The 24,953-nt window shown below is 32.3% G+C and overlaps 4 protein-coding genes across 4 annotated transcripts; 2 read left to right on the top strand and 2 right to left on the bottom strand.

Moving 5' to 3' along the window:
* Positions 1 to 86: 86 nt before the first annotated feature.
* On the bottom strand, positions 87 to 2,311 carry LOC149908519 (chymotrypsin-1-like). Its single transcript, XM_090102005.1, has 5 exons — positions 2,140 to 2,311; positions 1,890 to 2,052; positions 967 to 1,210; positions 588 to 734; positions 87 to 453 (listed from the first exon to the last, which is right to left on the bottom strand). The coding sequence occupies exons 1-5, from the start codon at positions 2,183 to 2,185 to the stop codon at positions 280 to 282; spliced, it is 774 nt and encodes a 257-aa protein (XP_089958131.1). The 5' UTR covers positions 2,186 to 2,311; the 3' UTR covers positions 87 to 279.
* A 573-nt stretch (positions 2,312 to 2,884) lies between these two features.
* On the top strand, positions 2,885 to 5,238 carry Prp18 (pre-mRNA processing factor 18). The gene is made up of 7 exons (XM_090102004.1): positions 2,885 to 3,195; positions 3,284 to 3,407; positions 3,495 to 3,667; positions 3,801 to 3,881; positions 4,018 to 4,152; positions 4,423 to 4,635; positions 4,984 to 5,238. Exons 1-7 carry the CDS (start codon positions 3,133 to 3,135, stop codon positions 5,221 to 5,223), a joined length of 1,029 nt encoding a protein of 342 aa, XP_089958130.1. The 5' UTR covers positions 2,885 to 3,132; the 3' UTR covers positions 5,224 to 5,238.
* Positions 5,239 to 8,060: 2,822 nt separating this feature from the next.
* LOC149908517 (uncharacterized) lies at positions 8,061 to 16,877 on the top strand. The gene is made up of 12 exons (XM_090102003.1): positions 8,061 to 8,352; positions 8,432 to 8,703; positions 8,794 to 9,023; positions 9,840 to 9,946; positions 10,545 to 10,764; positions 11,406 to 11,568; positions 11,841 to 11,950; positions 13,789 to 13,935; positions 14,336 to 14,460; positions 14,664 to 14,793; positions 15,210 to 15,355; positions 15,499 to 16,877. The coding sequence occupies exons 1-12, from the start codon at positions 8,258 to 8,260 to the stop codon at positions 16,640 to 16,642; spliced, it is 2,889 nt and encodes a 962-aa protein (XP_089958129.1). The 5' UTR covers positions 8,061 to 8,257; the 3' UTR covers positions 16,643 to 16,877.
* A 126-nt stretch (positions 16,878 to 17,003) lies between these two features.
* Positions 17,004 to 18,360, bottom strand: LOC149908516 (mitochondrial transcription rescue factor 1). Its single transcript, XM_090102297.1, has 4 exons — positions 18,074 to 18,360; positions 17,617 to 17,759; positions 17,428 to 17,500; positions 17,004 to 17,350 (listed from the first exon to the last, which is right to left on the bottom strand). The coding sequence occupies exons 1-4, from the start codon at positions 18,245 to 18,247 to the stop codon at positions 17,147 to 17,149; spliced, it is 594 nt and encodes a 197-aa protein (XP_089958423.1). The 5' UTR covers positions 18,248 to 18,360; the 3' UTR covers positions 17,004 to 17,146.
* Positions 18,361 to 24,953: the final 6,593 nt, after the last annotated feature.

Below are 24,953 nucleotides of genomic sequence, written 5' to 3'. Positions count from 1 at the left end.
ATTAGTTGAGGAATAAACATTTAATTTAATTTGAACTTTTTTTTAAACTGTACTTAATATTTAAATGCTACATTTTTATATACTTTTACATATCATAATTGTAAACTATATTTCTTGCCAAATTAATGTACCAACACCAACCTTTGCATTTTGTTCGTACCTAAACTGTTATAAATTATTGTAGATTTATAGGTATGCCTCGTGCGGCTAAATTACAATTACACGTAATATGTTGTTTATAAGTCAAAAATACATACTTCTAATAATACTTCATATATGTTATAGTTCGTTGCGACAACATCTCTTTATAGATTTTTCCAAAGTACCCTCAATCCACTCAATATAGAAATTAATACGAGTATGGACATCTGGAAATCCACTTCCACATGGTATACCCCAAGATACCAAACCGACTAATTTATTGTTTTTTATTAATGGGCCGCCCGAATCTCCCTGAAATAAAAAAAATAAGTTTTTCCGCACACCTAACTATGAGCATCTGTATATATTTTGTCTATTATTTTTATTTTCACAATTAAAAATTAGTTATACGTAGTATATTATTAATAGTCTGTGGTTATACGTACATGACAGGTACCTTCTCCAATTCTAGTAAAGGTACAAAACATAGTATCGAAGACTTTTCTAGCATACCGCATAGCAAATCTGCACGTTTTTTGATTAAAAACGGGTAGTTGCAATTTTTGCATTTTCCGACTGGATGACCCTTTTGGCTGAAATAAAAAATGTATGTGAAACTTACCATTAAATTTAATATTCAATTTAACAATTAAAATATTTTCCCGTAGTTACTTAACGAGTACATAACTAGTCTTTTGCTTGTGCTTTTGCTATTATTTCTCTCATGCATTCATATAATATAGAACAAAATATTATAATCGTACTCCGATAAGATTGTCTAAAGCAAAACTACCCGCTTAGATATAAAATACAAAAAAAACTAACCTCCTCAGCACCAAACCCAGTTACAATAACAATATCATTTTCTTGTAATTCATCACGGTCCATTCGTATCATATCAACACGTTGCAGATCAAATAATCCGGATACTTTTAAAACTGCGATGTCATGTAATCGAAGTGAGGTGTTGTAGTGTTCATGTATATAAATCGCCCGTACATCGTACTGAAGCCCACCAATATCCAAATTCTCAGTACCAACTACAACTTTTATAAAACGTGGATGGGCCCTTAAAATAATATTATATTAGCAGCAATTATTAAATGTAAACAATAATTAATTTTACTCAATCCCATAACATAGGTAATATGCCGGCGAAAGTTGTTGTGCCAATGTACATTTTAGGACCTACAAAAAAAATAAAGACATAACCTACCGAACACACGTAAATTAATGTTTTATCAAATCGGTGAAGCCGATACAGAGTCGGATAGATTATAATATTTTGTATTAGCTGCACCCCGCAGCGGCCGCGCGCGTGAATGAGTTTTCCTTTTAATCCTAATTTTCCTGTGGGAATATCGGTATAAAAAAGCCTAAGTTACTCCTTATAACAACAGCTATCTGCCTGTGAAAGTTCCTTCAAAATCGGTCCAGCCTTTCTTGTGATTAGTCGGAGCAAACAGACACAAAAATTGTAAAAATTACTATTTTGGTATATGTACATCCATATGCATTTAGCATTTAGTAGAAATCGATTATGTCAATATTAAAAACAGACACTCCAATGTTATAATTGGGGATAGGTTTGAGTAATCTTTTGTTTTCAAGATCGCGAAATGATTAAATACTTTTTAAAGTGTAACGGTTACCTACTGAATGTTTAGTGTTCTTACTGCTAACGCAAAGGGGTTGCTCAGACTTACAGCTCACTTACAATTAATATCATGTACCTTTGGTAAACTTACCCTACTAAACAATGAGCTGCAGTAACAACGTGCCTGTGTGAAATAACTGCTCCACCACAAACATGATGGCCGTCTAAGTTTTGTAAAGAAGCATGAAATTTTCCAAATCCTGGTTCAACATTGTCGCCACCCACTATTCTTGAATCGCCCAAAACGAAGATATCTAAGTAAATATATTGTTATAAAATTATAGGTAACTTTTTTTTATTAGATATTTTATTTCCAATCTATCAAAGCTTATCAATGCAACCTTTTATTTGAAATAAATAAATCAAAATTATCCAAATGTTAATCATTATAATATGTATTTATAAGAGGGCAATAAACACACAAATACTGCATTTATCTTAGTTTTACTATTGAAGTAGCACATAATTAATGATTAGATCTTTATTTATTTTATCGTGGTTCTATTCGGTAGATCGATATCAAGAGATTACTGGAAGATACTAGATTAAACATAATTTAAATACCTAAGTAAACATTTTGTTTTTTGGAAGTAAAATTAAAATTATTGATTTAATAAAATCCATATTATTGTCCACTAATCATTTAAGAGCGCAATGGATGGGCCCTCTAAAAATATACGGAAATTTTATTTCCTGGATCTCTTCTCTGATCTACCTACAGTAGGTATCTGAAGAGTCTTTATTAAGCTACAAGAAATGAAATTTATCTTGTAAAGTAGGTAGAAATAATACTCTTACTCTGTTATTATAAAGCAACTGAAAATTAAACTATAGAGAGCAGATAGGATAATCATATAACTAAAATCCTTAGCTAAAATCAAATAAATGAAAAAACTATGAAATAAATAATACTAATTGCTAAGTTTCCGGCTGGCAACACTTGACAGGAGCAAGCTGTGGGAGCCTGAGGTGGGAGCAAGCTTGATTCAAAGTGTCAAATCACTTGCTCTGTGGTGTCAACTGTCAAATCTGTATTCTGTCACCAGTTGCGTATTTTTTTAGGAACAAGTGTGAACTGTGAAGTGTTTGAAAATCAAATTAAAGAGAAGAAGAAGAAGGAAATTAAATTTCAGTTTCTTAGGTCAATAACCCAATTATGTGCTGATGTTTATCTATAAAAAAATATTCTTAATAAATTAAAGTAAAAAAAAAATAACATTTGGTTGGAGATCCTAAATGTGTAACGCTTTTTATACTTTGTTTACGATTGTGTTTGAAGGAATTGTGGTCTGATGTCTTGTATAAGTCATTATACAATAGAAAAATAAATAAAAATGAACGTATTAAAAGCAGAGATAGAACGTAAGAGAAAACTCTTGGAAGAGAAAAATATTTTGGTAAGGATCGAGTGCTCAACTCATTATAAAAAATAAATATTGTATGCTGTTGATACCTAATGTTTGTAATTGCTTATTTTTATTTTAGAACAATTCAAAAAAGTACTTCAAACGTGGTGATCTTCTAGCAAAAGAACAGGAAGAGTATATGAAGAAGTATGGCCCACAGAAAAACGATGAAGATGATAAAAAAGTAGTAGAATCTGTAAAAGGTATAACAAAATGAGAGGAGTGTTATTTATTCTTTACCAAATTGTTATTTGGAATATCTTCAACACTTAAATTGATTTAAATTTCAGTAAAAACGCAGGAGGCTGAAACACAACAAAGTGAAAATGCTGCATTGCCAAGGGCGGAGGTTATAAAGAGGTTAAGGGAACGTGGACATCCTATAACTTTGTTTGGTGAATTGGAAGTACAATCATTCAAGAGGTTGCGAAGGATTGAGATTCAGGAACCAGAAGCAAATAAGGTAAGAATTTATTTTTAATTAATAAATAAACAACATTTGAACTTATTTCACAGGGTTATGAAGGGTCTCTTTTACCATTATAATAGGACTTTTTATGTTGTGAGAATTTATTATTTTTAATTTTATGTTTCAGGGTTTCAGAAATGATTTCCAAGAGGCTATGGACAAAGTAGATGAGGCATATTTAAATGAGATTCTTGCACTGGGCACACAGGTTAGTAAGTAATGTTCTTAAAACATTCCCACACAATTCATTTTCTACTTTTTATTCCTATTATCTACAAATGAATCTAAAAACTAATTCTCTATTTTAACAAACTAAAATAATATTTTGTTTCAACTGATTTCAGTCTGATGGTGAAAAGGCACACAAGGAAGATGATCTAGATGATTCTATTACCTATGAAACAATACAGGAAATGGCCAAAACAATGGGACAAGGTGACAGGAACCATGATATGAATGTCATAATGATTTTGCTGCAAGTAGGAAGATATTTCTTTTTACTTTTTATTACCCTCTTATTGAACCACATTTACCTACCTACAAATCGATGGAACCATTTATAACACTTTGTACTTGTTATGTATACCATTATTATATTGTTTTTCTTTTTTAATTAGGGAATGTAAAAAAATTCTCTGTAATTAATTAATATGCACAATTGATGAAAGTAAATAGAACTATTCATTTTTTAGAAGTACTTTGTAATAATTATTATTTTATTATTAATAGTAGACTTGATTGATTTGCAGTTCTTATTAAATATATGGGGACAACAACTCAACTCAGCTACTGCTGCTGAAAAAACATCAACCAAACACAAAATGGCCAGAGCAACATACACACAGACACAAGTATATTTGAAGCCATTAATGCGCAAGCTGAAAAAGAAAAATTTACCAGAAGACATTTGCGACAGTTTAATGGAAATCACCAAACATCTATTAGAAAGGAACTATATAATGGTAATTTATTTTTTGCATATTTTAAATAAAGTATCTGATAAAATTACTACACAATGCAATATGCAAACTCAAGTATAAACTGAAAATGATTTTAAGTAGATTAATATTTTAATTATTGTAAACTAGCAGTCCGCCCCGGTTTCGCCCATGGTACATGTTTACGTATTCTTGCCATAAGAGCCATCTTCATACTTTAAGGAATATTATAAAAAAATATTTAACGAAATCGGTTCAGCTGGTCTTGAGATTTGTGCTTAGCAACAAATTTGGCGATTCATTTTTTATGATATAGATACATTTAACAAGTTCAATAATAATCGAGATCTAATAATATGCTGTTGTTTTCAGGCGAGTGATGCATATCTACAAATGGCTATTGGCAATGCCCCTTGGCCCATCGGTGTAACTATGGTCGGTATTCACGCTCGTACAGGTCGAGAAAAGATTTTCTCCAAAAACGTAGCTCATGTAATGAATGACGAAACGCAAAGGAAATATATACAAGCACTGAAAAGGCTCATGACGAAGTGTCAGGAATACTTCCCGACGGACCCATCTCGTTGTGTTGAATATACTAAGATAAAATAAATATTTATTTTTGTATATGTTGTTTCATTAATATTTATTTTCTTAACCTTTATAATTCTGATAACATATAAACAGGCACTAAGTGGGTTATCCTTTAATAACATTAACGCGGCGTAAAGCTAGTTTAAATAAATAATCTAACCTTTACTATTTAATTATTTATGATAAGTTTTTAGTTTTTACCAATATACAACCACAGATAACATAGATACAACTTGTATTTCAAGAACGGCTGAACGGATTTTAATGATTTTTGATAATAACTTCATTATAAACTAGCGGTCCGCCCCGGCTTCGCCCGTGGTACATATTTCGCAATAAAGGGTAGCCTCTGTGCAAAATTTCATCAAAATCGGTCCAGTAGTTTATGCGTGAAAACCATACATACATACATACAAACTTTTCCTCTTTATAATATTAATATAGAAGTATGTATAGATAAAAAAATATTTCTATGGTATATAAATACCCGAGCACATGCATGCGTGGGTGAGCAGCCTGTAGTAAAGTATGTCATCATTCATCGACTATTGTAGAAGCATTAATTTAGCGTATATTGTACTGATGCAATAGCTAAAAACTAATTCAACACCCAATATTATTTTTTGTTAAGTAAATGCTAAGGGGCCAACCAAACAGTATATTTTTATTTTATTTATTATTAACCTTTTGAACGCCAATGACATCTATAGATGTCATGCGCAATCGTGCCCTGTGCGCCAACGACACCTATACATGCCAAGAAACAGATCATAGATAAATACAAAATAAACATATTAAACCGTTACTTTTACGTGTTTTATTTATACAGTTTATGAACTGAATCCCCAGTTATTACATAATTGTACACAGTAAACAAAATTGCCAAGAAGTTATTCAAATATTTGATGACAAAAAATAACTTAATTAATGGCTAAAAAAGCATGTTCTCTCGCGCCAATGACATGTATACGTGCCTACTAGTGATGTAGTGTAATATTCAAGTAACTTCATTAAAATTTCAGCGAAATTACTCTAATTCGCTTAATTTTTGTAATAACTACAAAAAAAAATATATAAGCTTAGTCACTGAGAAAAAAGGTAAATACTACATTCTTTGGTATAATACCATATTGTCTATATTGTGGATATTGTTGATTTGAATATTTTCCTTTTCGCCAATCATGCGCATCCCTAGCACAGTATCGATATGCAATCCCTTCTGCGCCATTGACATGAATAGATGTCGGACTGGTGACGTCGTAAGCGCGTGCCGTGTTGTTAAGTGCGGAAAGTTGTAAAAATATTTTATCGAGTAGGTATCTACCAATATTATAATCGCAAAAATGGCAAGTGAAGAGTTTTATAGTACAGAAGAACTATTGCGCATTTTAGAAGTTTTCAAAATTTATTACCTAATAAGTCTAATCAGTGCCTTTATTAGAATATTCTTATGATACAAATTGTCGCTATGTCATATCAAAATATGGTAACTGACCTAAATAGGTACCTACATATAATTAGTATTTGTAATAACTCAAGTATTAAACTAAATGATTGGAAAATAAATATGTAGTTTTAATGCAATTCCCTTTATTTAAAGGTAATAGTTGTTTTAATATTTACAAATAAACACTCCACAATAATACCTATAGTTCATATAAACTTAATAAATAAACTCGATAAGTTATAATAATATACAGCTACACATCCCTAATCAGAAGCGAGAGATTATAAAAAAAAGGATGGTTGCCCGCGCCATTGGCATGTATACATGCCAATGGGGCGTAACTGATAGAGAATAGTGCTGTAACTTGCTGCAATTTTATATGTATTTTTGTATCTCAAAAGGTTGATTTTCTTTGTTGATAGTTGCTATAAATGTGGTTTTAAGTTTTTACAGTAGGAGATGAGGTTAAATAAATATTATTTTTGTGTTATAAGCTGTTTATTCAAATATTCAGACGTGAATTATTATGTTTATCGATAACATTTTGGACTCCCTACTATTTTCAAGGTTATCTCATTGAATTTGTGGCTTGGCGTGGAGGGCACGGCGATGCGTTTTTGCTCTGGCGGTCAAAAGGTTAATAAACAATTAACGAACAAACAATTATTTATAGCAAAGAAGGTGTGGAATTCTCTTCCATCGTCAATATTCCCAGACCATTATAATCTACAGCTCTTCAAGTCTAGAGTGAATAGGCTTCTTCTAGGCAGACGTGCTCCTTCATAGATCACATCACCGCTTTACATGTGGCTTTACATCAGGCGGGATAGTGGTCAAACGCCTGCCTATCATGTATAAAAAAAAATTAAGAACAAACCACGAACTAACGTTATGGCATAATAAAAATTTACAACAAATAAAATAAATTGCGGGGGGCAAGATTGGTGAGCTAAGGTCCCATTCACAGGTCCCATTTGATTAATTAGCAACCTACGATACATAATTAAAAAATGATTGCGTAATCGTTTGGGATCCCTGTAGTAAGTGTAATTAATACATAGTTATAATAAATGTATATATATACACATACCATTGCTGTACCCCTGTAACCTTAGAGCATTAAACCAATCCTGTAAGCGATGCATGTAACTAAATGATTTTTAAATTAATAAGAAAAATTTTAACTAACTATGTATTGGGATTTGGGCAGTAATCTGTAATCATAATATAATAATTTAACAGACTTTTACAGCGATCTATTTGTAAAGGTTTCTTAAATACATGTTTTTGTTAAAAAATTTCAACAAATATATATTGAAGCTAAAAGCCTTGTATCAGAATTCTCCAAACGTCAAATTACAGACATAAAAAAAGAAATTCCAACATGTTTGAATTTTGATGTTTTCAAACTTTCAATACATTGTTTCAAACTTATTTCAACGTTTTGAAATAAATAAAATACACTGTGAAACATAAGGTGAAGGATTTGAAATGTTTTTTTGCAATAAAGTAAAAGTTTTAAACATAAATCGCTTCCACAATATTTTCTTTAATCAATCACATATTTTATAGCGAGCTTATAATAACTAAGAAATAAACGAAAATATGATTTTAGAATATTTATTTTCCGCGCATATTCAAGATTGTGTTGATATTTTATCAGAAAATGATAATTTAGCGTATTACAGTATTAATATAGAGTAAGTATTGTATGTTTAATCGACGCATTTCCTTAAGTTTGAATGAAAATTGTAAATATAGATAAATTTTCATTTTCAGTTTTTTGAAGCTCTTTGAATCATTTCCCGATATTGGTGATAAAGTATTATGTAGTCCTATTGATACTTTACCTGCTTGTAATAGAGATATCATTAAAGCGCAACAAAATTTGATTGAAAAAGAAGAATATAAAAATGTAATTGTCAAGCTGGAGCATTGCAGTCTAAAACGCAATGTCCATGCAAGGTTTTTTGGATTACCAGTGTGTCCTGAACTGCATCGGATAATATTTCCAAAGAATGTTGATTTGGGATGTTTTCTCAAGGTCAATGGTAAGCTATATACAATTTTTATTGGTTTTGATATAATTTCATTCAGGCCGGTTCATTAACAACTGCTATTTATTTTTTAAATTAATTCAGGAACAGTTGTACGTGTGACACAAACAAAAATGCTAGAGTATCAAAGGAAATATGTGTGTATGAAATGTAAATATGAGAATTCGGTAGAAGCAGATTTTGAAAATAGATATATCCTAAGGGCTCCCACAAAATGTGGTAACACAGAGAATAGGTGTAAATGTTCAACTTTCACACAAGTAAATATGGTATCCAGAGAATATTGTAAAGATTATCAGGAAATTAAAATACAGGTGAGATGGTTATTGCTCATTTGCATGCTTATTATCAGTAATTAAAATTTTCTTATATTCATTAAAAAATTTCTCCCTGGATCTATGGTTCCCTATATTATTTTGTCTTTAATTGGAAAATAATAAATAGTTACATCACCATTATCTATATACAGTAGAACTCCAATTATCCGAATTAATGGGGACCGGGACCCATTCAGATAATCAAATATTCGGATAATCGGATTTAAAAAAAATAATGCCATTGGAGAAAATAAAAGCTACGTTTTGATATTACAGCACAATTTTTTTATTGAATTAAATGAAAGAAACATGAAATTTTCACATGTTTTAAATATTTCTGCAATCATTTTTCTTATTTCCTCTAGTGACAACGCATCTTTATCATCATCATCCTCTCCATATTCTTGTTAGGGGAAGAATAATAGCGCACTTAGACTTTTTTGGACAATTTTTTGTGATTCGGATAATCGGCGATTCGGATAGTCGGAGTTCGGATAATTGGAGTTCTACTGTATATAAAACTCAAAGGTGACTGATATAGTGATCTATCAATGCACAGCCCAAACCACTGGACTTATCGGGCTGAAATTTGGCATGCAGGTAGATGTTAGGACGTAGGCATCCGCTAAGAAAGGATTTCCCGAAATTCTTGCGGGAACGGGGAAAAACGGGGATGCACGTACAAAGTCGTGGGCGGAAGCTAGTTATGAATAAAATAATAACTCTCATTGAAGAGTAGTATTCATAGTTTTTATTGTTTCTGATATAAATTTAACTTTCACTAATTCTATACATTATTTCATTTAATTTCAGGAGCAAGTGAACAAGCTCAGTATAGGTACAATCCCTGGCTCCATGTGGGTTGTGCTAGAGGATGATTTAGTGGATTCATGTAAGCCTGGTGACGACGTTATTATTTGGTAAGAAGTTTAAGATTAGCTGATGATCTGTAGTCAAATAATATTGTTAATTTTTGATGTGAAAACTTCTTTAGCGGCGTTGAGCACTTTTTGTGTAATGGGTATAAAATCTTAAACTCGCGTCAGGACACGTGACCTGATCGAAAAAGCGTAAGACGGATACCATTCCAAAATATCAAACATGCTCAACGTTAATAATCAAGTTTTCACTTCTGCCGGCACTCCCGGAGTGCAACCCGTCTTTTTTTTTTAAATCTCCTCTAAACCTGCAATCTGCCTTATTAGGCATTAAGCTGGTGGTTAAAAGTGTTAATGTTGGCATGCATGGCAAACGCCCAGTGGCGTCTCCATATAATAAACTACCTAAATTTAAATAGAAATTGAAAGTGGTAAATATCATACCTCATGTTCAGAAATACCTTCGCAAATTTCACTTCAGCGCCACCAAAATTTTCTTTAATAAAGGGATGATTTACTTATTGCTATTGTTTGCTGTAAAATATCTGATTCATAAAGTTATTAGTTACCTGAATCTACTATCCTAATTTTCCATAGTACATACAATTTATGTAAATAAGGCTTATTTAATTATTTTAAGTGGTACGGTGAGACGCCGATGGCGTCCATCAACGCAGACCAAACGCTCCGAAGTTGAATTAGTGTTACATGCAAATTACATTGAAGTGAGCAATGCACAAAGATCAGAAGTTATTGCCTCAGCTCCAGATGTTAAGGACTGCTTTGACGAGTTCTGGGATAAATACAAACATTGCCCTTTAAAGGGCAGGGATCAAATACTCGCATCTGTTTGTCCACAGGTAAAAACAGATAAATTGTTTATGTTTAAAAATTTCTCATTTATAAAGCATTTGAATGCTATAAAATTAAATATCAGATAACTTGTTTTTATATGTAAGCATCAGAATATTTCTAAAATATATTAAATCAATCTTATTATGTTTTTTTTATAGGTATTAATTATTATTGTAATGAAAAAATGTATTTCTGTTTATTTGAAGTAATTGAGCAACATTATGCTAGGCGTCCATTAGAGACGGATCGGGGCGGGTCGCATCGCAACGGGCCGTCTCTAATGGACGCACTGTTTGCTCCTGCGTCCACCTGTACGGGGCGCGGCGGACCGCCTAGGCGGATTTTATCTAACAGACGCTCGCCGCTCACAGCCTGCCTGCGTCCTGCCTGCGTCCACTAGACGGGTCGGGGCGGGCCGGGCCGCAGCGCACCGCCGGCAGAAATCCGCCTGCGAAGCGATATCCGCCAATGCGTTGCGGCCCGCCCCGACCCGATCCGTCGCTAATGGACGATGTTTCATACAAAACATAGGCCGGCGTATTTTTGCGTTGCGATGCGGCCCGGCCCGATCCGCCTAGTGGACGCCTAGCATTACTGGGCAAATAAAAATTTCCACTAATTCTTTTATTTATTATATTTCTAACAGGTATATGGCCTTCACCTTGTGAAGCTAGCATTACTCTTAACAGTGATAACAGGATCAAACCATACTTTAGAAAATGACGATGATAAAAAGAACACATTTAATGATGACAAACACATCACCAGAGTTCGTGGACAATGCCATTTGTTACTTGTTGGTGATCCAGGTATGTAATTATTATTATTGATTTATTTATTGTATTTAATTTTTAATTATAGAGAGCTAAAAGCAAAAGCCATGTTTATTTTTGGGAGATAGTAGCCTTTATTTTTCACTTTTTAATACACTGTCAATGTTAGGGACGCATTTAAAATAATTATTGTTCAATAGTAGGTATAATTTTTTACGTGTTATCAGTAGCATTTTACATGTAGAACTTACCTACCTGTATTGTAAATAAGGTATACTTAAATATTATTTTAAATTAATCTTTCATAGGTACGGGAAAATCTCAGCTGCTTCGAGCGGGAACAGAATTGACACCCCGTTCAGTGTTCACCTCAGGAGCGGGGAGCACTCGTGCCGGTCTCACTTGCGCTGCACTTAGAGTGAGTGTTGCTTTAGATTTAAATATACTTTAACATAATAATCTATACATATTGTTTAAATAACATTATTGTTTGAACTTGTAACGAACGTAACGTCATATTCATCCCGCCAACTTCTGTGACGTCACTGTTCGTTGCGTGATGGCAAGTACTAGGTCAGCAGAAATGCAGAGAGGTATTTTGGGTGACGTCACAATTTGCAATCTTGAATGACGGCATATTTTTCCCGCCAACTTCTGTGACGTCAATGTTCGTTACGTCATCGCAAGTACTAGGTCAGCAGAAATGCAGGGAGGTATCTAGGGTGACGTCATAATTTGCACTCTTGAATGACGTCATATTTTTCCCGCCAACTTCTGTGACGTCACTGTTCGTTACGTCATCGCAAGTACTAGGTCAGCAGAAATGCAGGGAGGTATCTAGGGTGACGTCATAATTTGCACTCTTGAATGACGTCATATTTTTCCCGCCAACTTCTGTGACGTCACTGTTCGTCACGTCATCGCAAGTATGTACTAGGTCAGCAGAAATGCAGAGAGGTATCTTGGGTGACGTCAAAATGGGCAATCTTGAATGACGGCATATTTTTCCCGCCAACTTCTGTGACGTCACTGTTCGTTACGTCATCGCAAGTACTAGGTCAGCAGAAATGCAGAGAGGTATCTTGGGTGACGTCAAAATGGGCAATCTTGAATGACGGCATATTTTTCCCGCCAACTTCTGTGACGTCACTGTTCGTTACGTCATCGCAAGTACTAGGTCAGCAGAAATGCAGAGAGGTATCTTGGGTGACGTCACAATTGGCAATCTTGAAAGACGTCATATTTTTCCCGCCAACTTCTGTGACGTCACTGTTCGTTACGTCATCGCAAGTACTAGGTCAGCAGAAATGCAGAGAGGTATCTTGGGTGACGACACAATTGGCAATCTTGAATGACGTCATATTTTTCCCGCCAACTTCTGTGACGTCACTGTTCGTTACGTCATCGCAAGTATGTACTAGGTCAGCAGAAATGCAGAGAGGTATCTTGGGTGACGTCAAAATGGGCAATCTTGAATGACGGCATATTTTTCCCGCCAACTTCTGTGACGTCACTGTTCGTTACGTCATCGCAAGTACTAGGTCAGCAGAAATGCAGAGAGGTATCTTGGGTGACGTCAAAATGGGCAATCTTGAATGACGGCATATTTTTCCCGCCAACTTCTGTGACGTCACTGTTCGTTACGTCATCGCAAGTACTAGGTCAGCAGAAATGCAGGGAGGTATCTAGGGTGACGTCATAATTTGCACTCTTGAATGACGTCATATTTTTCCCGCCAACTTCTGTGACGTCACTGTTCGTTACGTCATCGCAAGTACTAGGTTAGCAGAAATGCAGAGAGGTATCTTGGGTGACGTCAAAATGGGCAATCTTGAATGACGGCATATTTTTCCCGCCAACTTCTGTGACGTCTCTGTTCGTTACGTCATCGCAAGTACTAGGTCAGCAGAAATGCAGAGAGGTATTTTCGGTGACGTCATAATTCATAACAATTTGCAGTCTTGAATAACTTCATATTTATCCCGCCAACTTCTTTGACGTCACTAAAAACTTCGTCTCCTTGAATATTCTGATTATGATTTGTATGGAAGGATTCGTTTCGTCATCGCAAGTACCTTCTACGTGCTGACTGCAGTGATATTCTTCTGTTATAAAATATTACTTACGTTATAAGTTACATTGGTGACTGGTGAGTGACGTAACAACCAAAACTTCTTGAATAAGTATTCCTTACATTAAAAAGTTAGTATAAAATAAAAGAATAATTAAAATAATACGTTTTCTCTTGAAATTCAGGAAGATGGTGAATGGCAGCTTGAAGCGGGTGCTCTAGTGTTGTCCGACGGCGGCGTGTGTTGTATCGATGAAATATCTCACTTGCGAGACCACGATAGAACTGCGATACACGAAGCTATGGAACAACAGACAATTTCTATTGCTAAGGTATTTAATATGTCCTCTTAAATTTTGTTAGGTTAGGTTACTTAACTATTATATTGATACATTTATTGACATAACATATTGATTTATTTTTCATTTGGATAATATTATTTTATAAGTTTGCTGTTTATGCAATTTTGTCCGGGTTGCAAGGGGTAATAAACTGACCTATGTTTCTCACTAAAGGTATATATTTCTGACAGAAAAAATATTTATAAATTGGTTCAGTAGTTTATCGCAACGAGAATTTAATTTTTATATGTACATAAAAACAATCTCTTTAAAATATTAGGATTGAATACATTTTTTTTATTATTTGCTTAAAAACTGAGAACTATTTTATCTTAAAAGTAAAATTATTGTTGTTTCATGTATTATTATAAAGATTTTTCTTATCCCACAGGCTGGTATAGTTTGCAAACTAAACACAAGATGCGCCGTCATAGCAGCTTGTAACCCAAAAGGAAATTATCAAACCGATCAACCTCTGAGTGTTAATGTTTCTCTCGGAACACCACTGCTAAGTAGGTAATGTTTATCATTTTAATACAGATGAAATAAGGCCATAGTCCACTATAGAGTTGCAATGAATAATTATTATTTTAGGTACTTAAATACTTTTTTGTTATTGGCTGTTAGTAAAAACATTTTTTGTGAACTGACCCCTTTTCTTTATTTGGATGAGAAAGCAATAGAAAAAGTTTAATATTTTATGTAATTTCCTTTTTTAGGTTTGATTTAATATTCATTTTATTGGACTCTAAAAACAAAAATTGGGATAAGTTGGTGTCATCTTACATTTTATTCGGTGGCGCCAATTCTTCGGATTCTAAAAAGCGATGGAGTATAGAGAAACTGCAGGTAAAGAATAAAAAAATGGAGTATTATTAGTAAAGTAAATCTGAAATTCTATCTATTTATACCGACTGTATATAAAAGGTTTTGGTTTGTTAGGTTTGTAAATATGTAGTAGAAGTAAATTATTTCTTATAATAAAATAGCTTCGATTATTATTATAGGTAGGTAATAGGTAATAGGTAGGTACTAGTAATAGGTAGGTACTTATCTATTTTTATTTTTAACTAGCGGTCCGCCCCGGCTTCGCCCGTGGTACATGTTTACGTTTTCTCTACATAAGAACCATCCTCGTACTTCAAGGAATATAATAAAAAAGTGTTATCGAAATCGGTTCAGCCGTTCTCGAGTTATGCGCTTACCAACACATTTTGCGATTCATTTTTATATATAAGAAGATTAATCTGATCCATTTATTACAGATGTACATAGGATTGATTGGGCCACGGCAAATGGAGATGACAAAGGCGGCTAATACCATATTACAGCATTATTATATGATGCAAAGGAAATCTGAGTATAGAGATCCATCTCGAACTACTGTTAGGATGTTGGATAGTCTGGTCAGGTAATGGATTAAATAATTTTTTAAGCATATAGATTCGACTTATTGTTAACAGATATGAGACTACCATATAACAATTTTTTTTTTTAATGTGTGGTATAAAAGATGTATTTTAAATTCTCATTATTGAAATGGTTCTTTTTCAGATTATCACAAGCTCATTGTCGTCTAATGTACAGAAATACAATTTTACCCGTTGATGCAATAATGGCAGTATCTCTGGTAGATATATCCATGCAAGATTGTACTTTGTCAGACACTGAAGATGCATTACATTCAACATTCCATAAACATCCAGATTATGAGTATCTGTGTATGGCCAGAAAGCTATTAACTCGTTTAAGTTTGGAAGAAATATGGCGAGAAGAATTATTATACTATGCAAAACTACTTGAAGTAGATCACAAAACGTTAGAAAATGAAATAGTTAATGGGAGTAATGTACTATTTGCAAAGTTTGATGATGTAGAAGATATTAATGTACCTCTATCTGCCACGGTAATAACTAGTTCATATTTTAATAATAAAAATGATGAAGTTGGTAAATCATGCGTAAACGATAAAGAAAACACAATCAACAATAAATTAGCGAAAACGCTAATGAAACATTCAACTCTCAATAAAAATGAAAGGAAACCACCTGTTGTACAAAAAAAGGCGACTGCAAAACGAAAAAGAAAAGAAGTTTCAGTTGACACGAGTGCTCAAATCACAAATATAAAGAGAATTAAAAGAAAAAATACTAAAAAGAGAAAGAGTGCAAATCCTAAAGATGAATCAGCAAGTGATAGTGAAGATGTTGATGTAAATAATATGCTTAAAGCTATTCCTAGTGTAAATGACGTTTTTAATGACCTAGGGATAGATTTTAATGATAGTAATGATAATTTGGCAGCTCTCGATTTAGACGATAATGTAACAACTAATAAACAATTTAATCATGTTTCACCCAAAATAAATGAAAAGTCAGAAGAAATAAAAATTAAAGAAGAGAAGGAACAACTGGAAGAGACTCAGGAACTAAATAATGACAATATAAGAAATAACATTGTGGATAAATCAAATAAATTTGAAATAACACCTAATAAGTCAAGCAGTATAAATAAACTTAAACAATTTACATTTGCTGGCAAATGTGATATTAATAAATTTTACGGAGATAATATGAAGCAAGAATTATCAGATAATGTTAAGAAGAAAATTTCAAGTGAATCATGCAATAAAAAACCAGTGTCCAGTTCACAAATATCAATGTTTGAAAGTGACTGTGATATTGATTTAGACATATAAATATATATTTTTAACTATTGTTATCAAGAAAAATAAGATGTGATTAATAAGAATGTGAAGATAGAACTATCATGTTAATAATATATTTTGCGTCTATTGTAGGTATGATATTTTTTACCAATGTGTCAGAGAGACTGCTCTTTTTTGCATCATTGTAGATTTTTTTAAGATTAAAATTCAATGATCAATGTGATGTTAATTGTATGTGCTGTGAATACATTCATATAATAATTAATAATATTATGTCATATATATTTCATGTAAATAAAATAACAGAATATGTCTATTATTTTTTTAATAATAAATCAACATTTGTACAAAATAAATTTATTGAATAAAATTCTCATTGTTTATCAAGTTTTTTATTTTTGAAAAAAATCCTCACTTCTCAAAAACTTAATGCCTTAAGGTACTCACCTTTCTATTATTTACATAGAGTATTTTGTAAAAAAGCCCGTGTGAACAAATTTATTTAGTTGATAAAATATGAATAATATATTATTATTAATTATCACTATCAGCTGTTGAAGGTTTGTAAGGATCTTTTTCATAATTTTCTATTAGTAAAGTTTTAAACCTTCTGACAGTAATAACTATGGAATCTTCCTTAGCAGCCATACTCAGTACTTCTACCCTAGAAACCAATATATGGTCAGGGTTTTTTGGACTCACACCTTTAATAACATCTATTTCATAGTCTTCTCTTACCTAAAATAAAGATATACATATTTAAATAAATTGTTAAACATGTTACTTAAATAAAAAACCTATCAAGATATACTTACTGGTGTACTTTTCTTTAATATCTTCTTCCCATTAACTCTAATTTTGCTTTCATAAAATAGCTCTTCAATTTTGCTGTAGAAAAAATAAATCATGTTGTTATATAACAGAAAAAAAGAATCAAAGCAATCATCATTAAAATGAGTCATTCTGAAATAAATTAAAAACATATTTTCTTTAAATAAACTTACTTCCTTGCAACACCTAATGCTAATTTCAGAACTGCATCAGTTCTAAGTGATGTAGTGGTAAGTTTCATCACTTTTGAGTCTTTAGATAAAGACTGATCAGCTTCGTCAAATTCTTGTTCATCATCAGAATCATAATCTTGTCTCTGTAAATGTATTCAATATGTATATCTTTGATCACACAATTATAAATTCTTGTTTTTGCAGGTGAATAGTATATAATGAAATTATGAATATGTTTCAGTTATTAAAAAATAAATTTTATAAAAAATACTTAACCCATACTTTATTTAGTTTAAGTCCAAATAATATGTATGGAACGAAATTTAACACTTAAGTAGATATTTTAAAATAATTAACATAATAAAATATAGAGAAACGTTTGGACAGCTACTTTCGGAAGAAGTTATATAAATTTAAGGTTATGTTTTGTTTTAATGTTAAATAATTATTTAATTACCTTTTTTGATTTGTGACGAAGTGCGCTATACGTGCATGTAGTCGGTTTTAATTGAAAATTATGAATAACATGTAGAGAGCAGAAGGATGATATTTGCACAGGATTTTTATTTATACTGGGTAGAGTGATTACACGAAATAACCTTGGAACGGCTCGTCGCCACAAGCAGTTCATATTGTAATGAACTCGTATTTATGTTTACGGTATAAAGTACATATAAACTGAATGAATTTTAATGAAATATTTCGGAAATTATTAAAATTTAAAACTGCATTTCTGAAACGAATAATGACATTGACGTTAGTTTGACATCGATTTCAATGTCAATCCCATATGATTTTGACGTCTGTCGTTAGGTATGTTTAATAATTCTAACAGCCACAGATGCTGAATTCATACAAAAATAAAAATTATTTACCTTTGTTATTTAAGTAAACTATATTCAGTTGCGTATTAATTTATTCTGAATATAGATAAGTTATAATAGTTTACTTAATGACAATAAATAAATAATATTTCTTATCGCAGCGCCATCTATATCATCGGTACCTGAAACATTCCAGTAAGTATTCATGAGAACTAGAAACATCCTGAAGTTATTTTTTTTTATTTTGAATAAATATTTTACTCTTAGAGTATACCTATATTTTACTAAACTCATTTTAATAACGTAAATCTTTCACTAAATTTTCATCTCACTAAATATTAACAAATATTCTCTCCACAAGTGTTTACAAACTTTTTCGGATACCTACTTCTAAACTTACCTAATAATATGTGAAATAGTAGAGAGAACTTGCCTACGATTCGATATCTATACTAATACTAGCTTTCCGCCCGCGGCTTCGCCCGCGTTTTCAAAGAAAAACCCGCATAGTTCTCGTTCCCGAGGGATTACCGGGATAAAACCTATCCTATCTCTCAAGTTGGATCGAACTGCACATGGTGTGCGAATTTTATTATAATCGGTTAAGTGGTTTAGGAGTCCATTGAGGACAAACATTGTGACACGAGATTTATAATAATTATATACCTAATAAGAGATTATAAAGCTGAAGAGTTTGTTTGTTTGTTTGAACGCGCTAATCTCAGGAACTACTGGTTCGATTTGAAAAATTCTTTCGGTTTTAGATAGCCCATTTATCGAAGAAGGCTATAGGCTATATATATTATCATCACGCTAAAACTAACAGCAGCGGAGCCACGTGGGTGAAACCGCGGAGCGCAGCTAGTTTTATATAAACTATCTTTATGAATAGCAATGTGGACACAATACAATAATCTTTCTTTCTTACTAATAAATAAGTTTTTTGAACACAATCACAAATACGCTGTAAAACAACCCTCACGAGTCATAATAAAGCATAGAGTAAAAATAAACCACCTTGAGTGTGGACAATAATTATTAAGGGGTCGCTGTCGCTGATGGAAGAAATAGGGTTATCTTCATAATAATTATACAAAATATAATATCAATCATATATTGTAACAATAACTCATTTCGTATTTAATAATATAATATTATTCGACTCAATATCAAAAATCGCAAGTAGAAGCTATAAGGTAGGTATTACACATTCTATGATGGAAAATAGTGGTCCTGAAAAGGAAAGGAAAGACGCTTATAAGCGATGATAAAAAAATGCTTAAGATCACGGTCAGTAAATTTGCCCCTTCTTTAACCGAGTCATAATATTTAGGTATAATACTAATAACACATTATAGGTACATTTTATATTATCAACAACCCTAAGAATAGTGCATACTTTATCTTCTCACATTATACACGGTATGTCGCTTAGTAACATGTGGACACATGTCTCGAACTCGAAACGATCTTTTTATTTTCGTATCCGATTATGTCCACGGTGACTTCAAAGGGTTTTTTAATTTGACACACTTTATGGCTCTGTCTCTACGTTTGATAACCGTGGGTGGAAGGCGTCTTGAGATCGCTTTCATTAAATAACAAAGGGATATTAACGCACTCGCTACTGATATTTTTATCTTGCCTCGGAAACGTTAACCCCGTATTTTCGAAATAAATACCTTAACTAATTTGTAAGTCAAAATAATGATAAGCTTTCGTAACATGTTAGTACTTAGGTACTTTATTATAATAATATTGTGCATTTTCATAAAATTTCTTCTATGTATAAAAGAATCGATTAATGCAAATACGTGTTGGTTAAAAAAAAATAAACAGGAATAAGAAGCTCTTGAATTTTTTTTATGACAATGAGGAAGTTAATCCTACAATATTTTTCATCCATCCCATCTTCTCCTACGAGCTTTTTTTTAATTTAGCTCAATATACGATTAAAAATCGAAATCAATATTTCTGATACTCTACAGAAGGCAGATATTTTATTTCTCCAATTATCAAATCTACAAAATACCTAATTTGCTTTATAAAAACCTTATAAAGCATTTAGTATCTAAATCCATACTAATATTATAAATGCGAAAGTAACTCTGTCTGTCTGTTACTCAATCACGCCTAAACTACTGAACCAATTTGCATGAAATTTGGTATGGAGATATTTTGATACCCGAGAAAGGACATAGGCTACCTTTTATTGCGAAATAAGTACTACGGGCGAAGCCGGGGCGGACCTCTAGTTGATAATAATGTATTGTACGATCAAACACAACAGAACACTAAATTGCTGAATCGTGTTCCAAATTATATAGTGGGTAGTAAATAGTAATTAGTAATTGTATGTGTACCGTGATTAGTGTCTACGGATTAACTGAGTGATCCTCTAACGGTCGGTTCAAATAGATAAGTACCTAATACTATTTGGCAAATAATCGTTCCAAACTTTCGATCGTTCGCTCTTTTACATTAAAAGACAAATTTTATTGGATACACAAGTTATTTATTATCTAAATATTGAATGAAAAGAATGAGAGAACATTTTTCCATATCGTGACATGTATCTATTAATAAACTGAGTGTCTATTCTTCTCGCCTATTAATATCTCGATTAAAGTTATTGTGTTTGGTAACAATACGTTTTGACCATGGTTTATGGTTTGTGCCCGTCGACAGCGGAAATTATGAATACATCAATGCAACAGTTTCCTTGTTATAATGTTCACATAATGTAAACAAGGCTGGTTCTATTATAAATCAGCGTATATTGATTGGGAAATAAAAAGGCGAGATTTATTGTAATGGCACTTGTTTCGTGTGTTCTTAGAAATGCCAGAATAGATTATAATATCTGAGCCTCGGGAGCTTTTTGTGTGTCATTGTTTACAATCCGTTATGTTTTGATTAATGAACGTTGTGTTACTATGATGTGCGTATATAATTTTAATTGAATAATATGTCAAATGCAAATTTAAGCTTTTAAAAATATACCTAAGTACATTGAAATTTTTTCTTTGATCCTCCTTCCTTATGCTTTTTTCGTTTTTGCAATTAGCAAATACCACGAAATTTCTTTATATTGTTGCTCATAATCTTTAAATAGCCGGTGGCGGCACCATATATTAAGGTATGAGTAGGAAATTAGATTTCTCATTTGCCGCTCGAGATGGCATATCGTTTGTCATACGTTGACACCTCATCTTGTCACGGTGGCCAGACTCTTTGTAAAGCCAGTGGACTGGAAAGCGGATGACAAGGAGGCATGCCTTGAAAAATGGCTGTCCAATTACTTTTATGGTATGCTATTATGAAATACGGAAAGTATCTGGTAGCTCAAAGATTATAATATGTCATTTAATAATAATACGTAGGAACTAGGAAGCAGGTTAAATAGTAAAATATATTATAATAGTTATTACTATTTATTTCAAAATGATATTTAACTAATTTCATTTCTAAATTCAAAGCCTGACATTAAATGGAACGGCGCTTATCTGCCTATAATCATATTGGGCTTCAATTTTAAATAGGACTTGAATGATTGGTTCGGTACAAACTATCTATAATAATAATTATGCATTAACATTATTAATTAATTAGCACTGATGTATTTCATTTCAATTTGATAGAGCAATAAAAATGTAATAATAAAATTCAACAATAAAACGTCGTGTACAAAAAACGTTTTAAAAGGAGAGACGATAGAAGAGAGTTTTTAATATTGTTCAAACTAAATTAAATTGATACTTTTTTCACGTACAACATTGTACTCTATGTCTCGTTTAACGTTTTGTTTGAGCGGTAAACGTTTCATATAAAACCGTAATAAGACGATATTTGTATGACGCTATCAAAATTTACCGGTCTCTTATTTAAGTACAGCTTGCTCTTAACTATTTTTTATAGTCAGTTCGGGTTTACGAGTGGACCACATGGACTATCGGGCTTTATAAACTGCCTTACTAATGTAAGTTTTATGAGTAATTTCATGGTTATTCATTTTCTCGGCAGGGGTCGAACTCGGGGTGTTGTGGCAATTCGTCGCACCCAAATTTATATTAGCCATAATATATTAGTTCAATTTTACATCTGGTGACCATTTTTTCTCGCATAACACTTATGTTGGGACACAAAAAATTAAAACATAACACGTGACGTAAAAGTCGAATGGAATAATATCAAGTATCGCACACTTGAAGCGGAATTGCAATCGCTATTAAATGAGGAGCAATTTTTAAAAAGCTCTTGAAATTTCATGACATGGCTGCATGTTAAGTTGATAATATTTCGCTTTTAAAATGGGAATATATTTGTTTTAAATTACGAGAAAAGACAGTTTCTGGAATAATATTTTTGGTTTGTTTGATTTTTTACCGTTCTTTATATTAATAAAATTAATGGAAGTTTGATTTTAATATGGCATGTAGAGAAATGTAGAGAAAAAAATTAAACCTGTTTAGAAAAAATATACGGTCTAACATAACTAAGTTACCACAGCATTGAATATAAGATAACTAAAGCCGTTTAGTGTAACGGATGAATACAAGTCATTATAATTAATGCTTCATAATACACATGACATTAAATATAAAGCATATGAGCTGATATTTGTGCAATATTCGTGACGTGTGAAGGCTAGTTTGCGTTGATAACATCCGTGTATTCAATGTACGCCATTATAAGCTCATTTTGTCGGCTAACAGGGTGATGGAAGCTTAATTAAAATTCTGCACCATCAATCATAGGATTATTGATTTTGTGTCTCTCGCATTTGGCGCACTGCCTGTCCGTTATCAATTAGTTATGAGCTGGTGACATCCATTCTAAATAAACGTTATGCAAAATAAATAGGAAATGCTAGTCATGACAGTGCGGTATTACATTTTTAATTACCCAGCCTTATAAGCTGTATCTGTACCCAGCTAGATGCAGTTTATTTAAGTACATACATAATATGCATAAAACTGAAAAGCTACGAGCAGACTTATGGTATTCCTACTTATATTGTTTAAATAAAACAAATGAGATGATTACCCGTTTCTTCTTGTCTTATCTATAAGATTGAATTACATTCATTGATATAAAAGATTTATTTAATAGGATACTTATCCCCTGATATAGTGTAAAAAGAGCAGAAATAGCAATCCTATATTATACTTCAAGAAGGATAAATGTTTTGCCAATAAAACTCAATAAGTAAAACGATTCGAAGCAATAAACCTTCATGATATGAAGGTGGATGATGCTATCAGCCATAATACTTTGAGACAAAGTGGGCGCGTTATCGTCATGAGTGATGTCTGCAAATTGATATGCGGATACAAACAATAAATATTAATTCAACCAGCGAAATTGCAGTCGATTCTATTTGTTTTTCTATATTGCATATGGAATATTTTACAAATATTTGTTTTATTATGTTATGAGTGCATTTGATTTTTACATTATTTGGTCAGTACAGGAATGAATGGACCCTTTTGTTGTAAGGTCAATAGATTCATTGACGTGAAATAACAAGCTGTTTTGAAATTGATGGAATAATCGATGAGAACTATAATAGTATGCACTATGGTTGTTTATTCTGTTATATTTAATGTGCCTATTCATTTCAGTAGCATAATGAATAGGTATTCATGAGTGTTCTTTAGCTACGGTACGGTACGGTACGGTATTTTTTACAATTTCGTCTTTGAGTTTGAACTTTTTTGCATACTTTGTTTGAAAGCTCAATTTTTCTAACTACCTATTCACATGACTTCGTTCTAAATGTATCGTTTACGTCGTCATATTTTAAACTGAACCACGATCCGATCTTGACTTTCATGAGATGCTTGTATAATTTTCAATACAATCTCAAATCTGGAGGGCAGCCAGAGCATAACTGCATTGCAGACGGCTTTTACGGCGTTTAATCTCGGAAATATGCTTTAAATATTCCTTTTCATTCAGGTAATTATGAAATCAGAAAGTACCGGCTAATGGATTTCGTCGTACATGTATGCATTAAGTGCAATTTGCTTTTTAGTGCAGTATAATTCGATAATAATTATCAATTATGTACCAACCTTGATTATTGTTGAAATGTTATGTTAAAATTATTATTGTAATCGAATAATTAACGTTGTCTTATCATCTTAATGACTTATTTATGTGATTGCCACTTAAACTTTTTCTCTTTAATATTGTTTTTCCGTTGCTATCTCCAGTATTTCAAGATAAATCGCTAACCGATTAAATGATAGGTTATTACGCGTTGTAGCTGCAATAACACTCGGTAAGATGGAGGGCGGAGGTCAGAATATCATGAGGATGTCGTAGGCGGTTTTACTGCACTATAAAAGAATCCTTCGACGAGACAGAATGCGAATCAAAAGCCGGAAAAATAAAACTGTATTTTTGTCGTTACTTTAGACTTAGATAATAATCATAATGCTTATAAGTTTGTATGCTCAATTAATAAGTACCTAATTAATATCAAAAATTACCTAACGTTTTTGATTT

This window comes from Colias eurytheme, chromosome 5, assembly GCF_061535395.1.
Source record: "Colias eurytheme isolate Ceu_HAF_F1 chromosome 5, ilColEury1 Martin Lab GWU primary, whole genome shotgun sequence".
Classification (NCBI taxonomy): domain Eukaryota; kingdom Metazoa; phylum Arthropoda; class Insecta; order Lepidoptera; family Pieridae; genus Colias; species Colias eurytheme.
The sequence above is the reverse complement of the archived record's forward strand: the minus strand, read 5'-3'. Positions and strand labels throughout refer to the sequence as shown.

What these genes read in the sequence shown, in the direction of transcription:
- LOC149908519 (XM_090102005.1), bottom strand. Translation starts at nt 2,185, where the DNA reads ATGATTAACATTTGGATAATTTTGATTTATTTATTTCAAATAAAAG. An exon ending in TTATTTATTTCAAATAAAAG is followed by an intron (nt 2,053 to 2,139) that starts GTTGCATTGATA and finishes ATATTTACTTAG; the next exon opens with ATATCTTCGTTTTGGGCGAT. An exon ending in GCAGCTCATTGTTTAGTAGG is followed by an intron (nt 1,211 to 1,889) that starts GTAAGTTTACCA and finishes TATTATTTTAAG; the next exon opens with GGCCCATCCACGTTTTATAA.
- Prp18 (XM_090102004.1), top strand. Translation starts at nt 3,133, where the DNA reads ATGAACGTATTAAAAGCAGAGATAGAACGTAAGAGAAAACTCTTGGAA. An exon ending in AGTAGTAGAATCTGTAAAAG is followed by an intron (nt 3,408 to 3,494) that starts GTATAACAAAAT and finishes TTTAAATTTCAG; the next exon opens with TAAAAACGCAGGAGGCTGAA. An exon ending in TTCTTGCACTGGGCACACAG is followed by an intron (nt 3,882 to 4,017) that starts GTTAGTAAGTAA and finishes AACTGATTTCAG; the next exon opens with TCTGATGGTGAAAAGGCACA.
- LOC149908517 (XM_090102003.1), top strand. Translation starts at nt 8,258, where the DNA reads ATGATTTTAGAATATTTATTTTCCGCGCATATTCAAGATTGTGTTGAT. An exon ending in TATTACAGTATTAATATAGA is followed by an intron (nt 8,353 to 8,431) that starts GTAAGTATTGTA and finishes TTTCATTTTCAG; the next exon opens with TTTTTTGAAGCTCTTTGAAT. An exon ending in ATCAGGAAATTAAAATACAG is followed by an intron (nt 9,024 to 9,839) that starts GTGAGATGGTTA and finishes ATTTAATTTCAG; the next exon opens with GAGCAAGTGAACAAGCTCAG.
- LOC149908516 (XM_090102297.1), bottom strand. Translation starts at nt 18,247, where the DNA reads ATGAACTGCTTGTGGCGACGAGCCGTTCCAAGGTTATTTCGTGTAATC. An exon ending in TTCGTCACAAATCAAAAAAG is followed by an intron (nt 17,760 to 18,073) that starts GTAATTAAATAA and finishes ATACATTTACAG; the next exon opens with AGACAAGATTATGATTCTGA. An exon ending in GCATTAGGTGTTGCAAGGAA is followed by an intron (nt 17,501 to 17,616) that starts GTAAGTTTATTT and finishes TTTTTTCTACAG; the next exon opens with CAAAATTGAAGAGCTATTTT.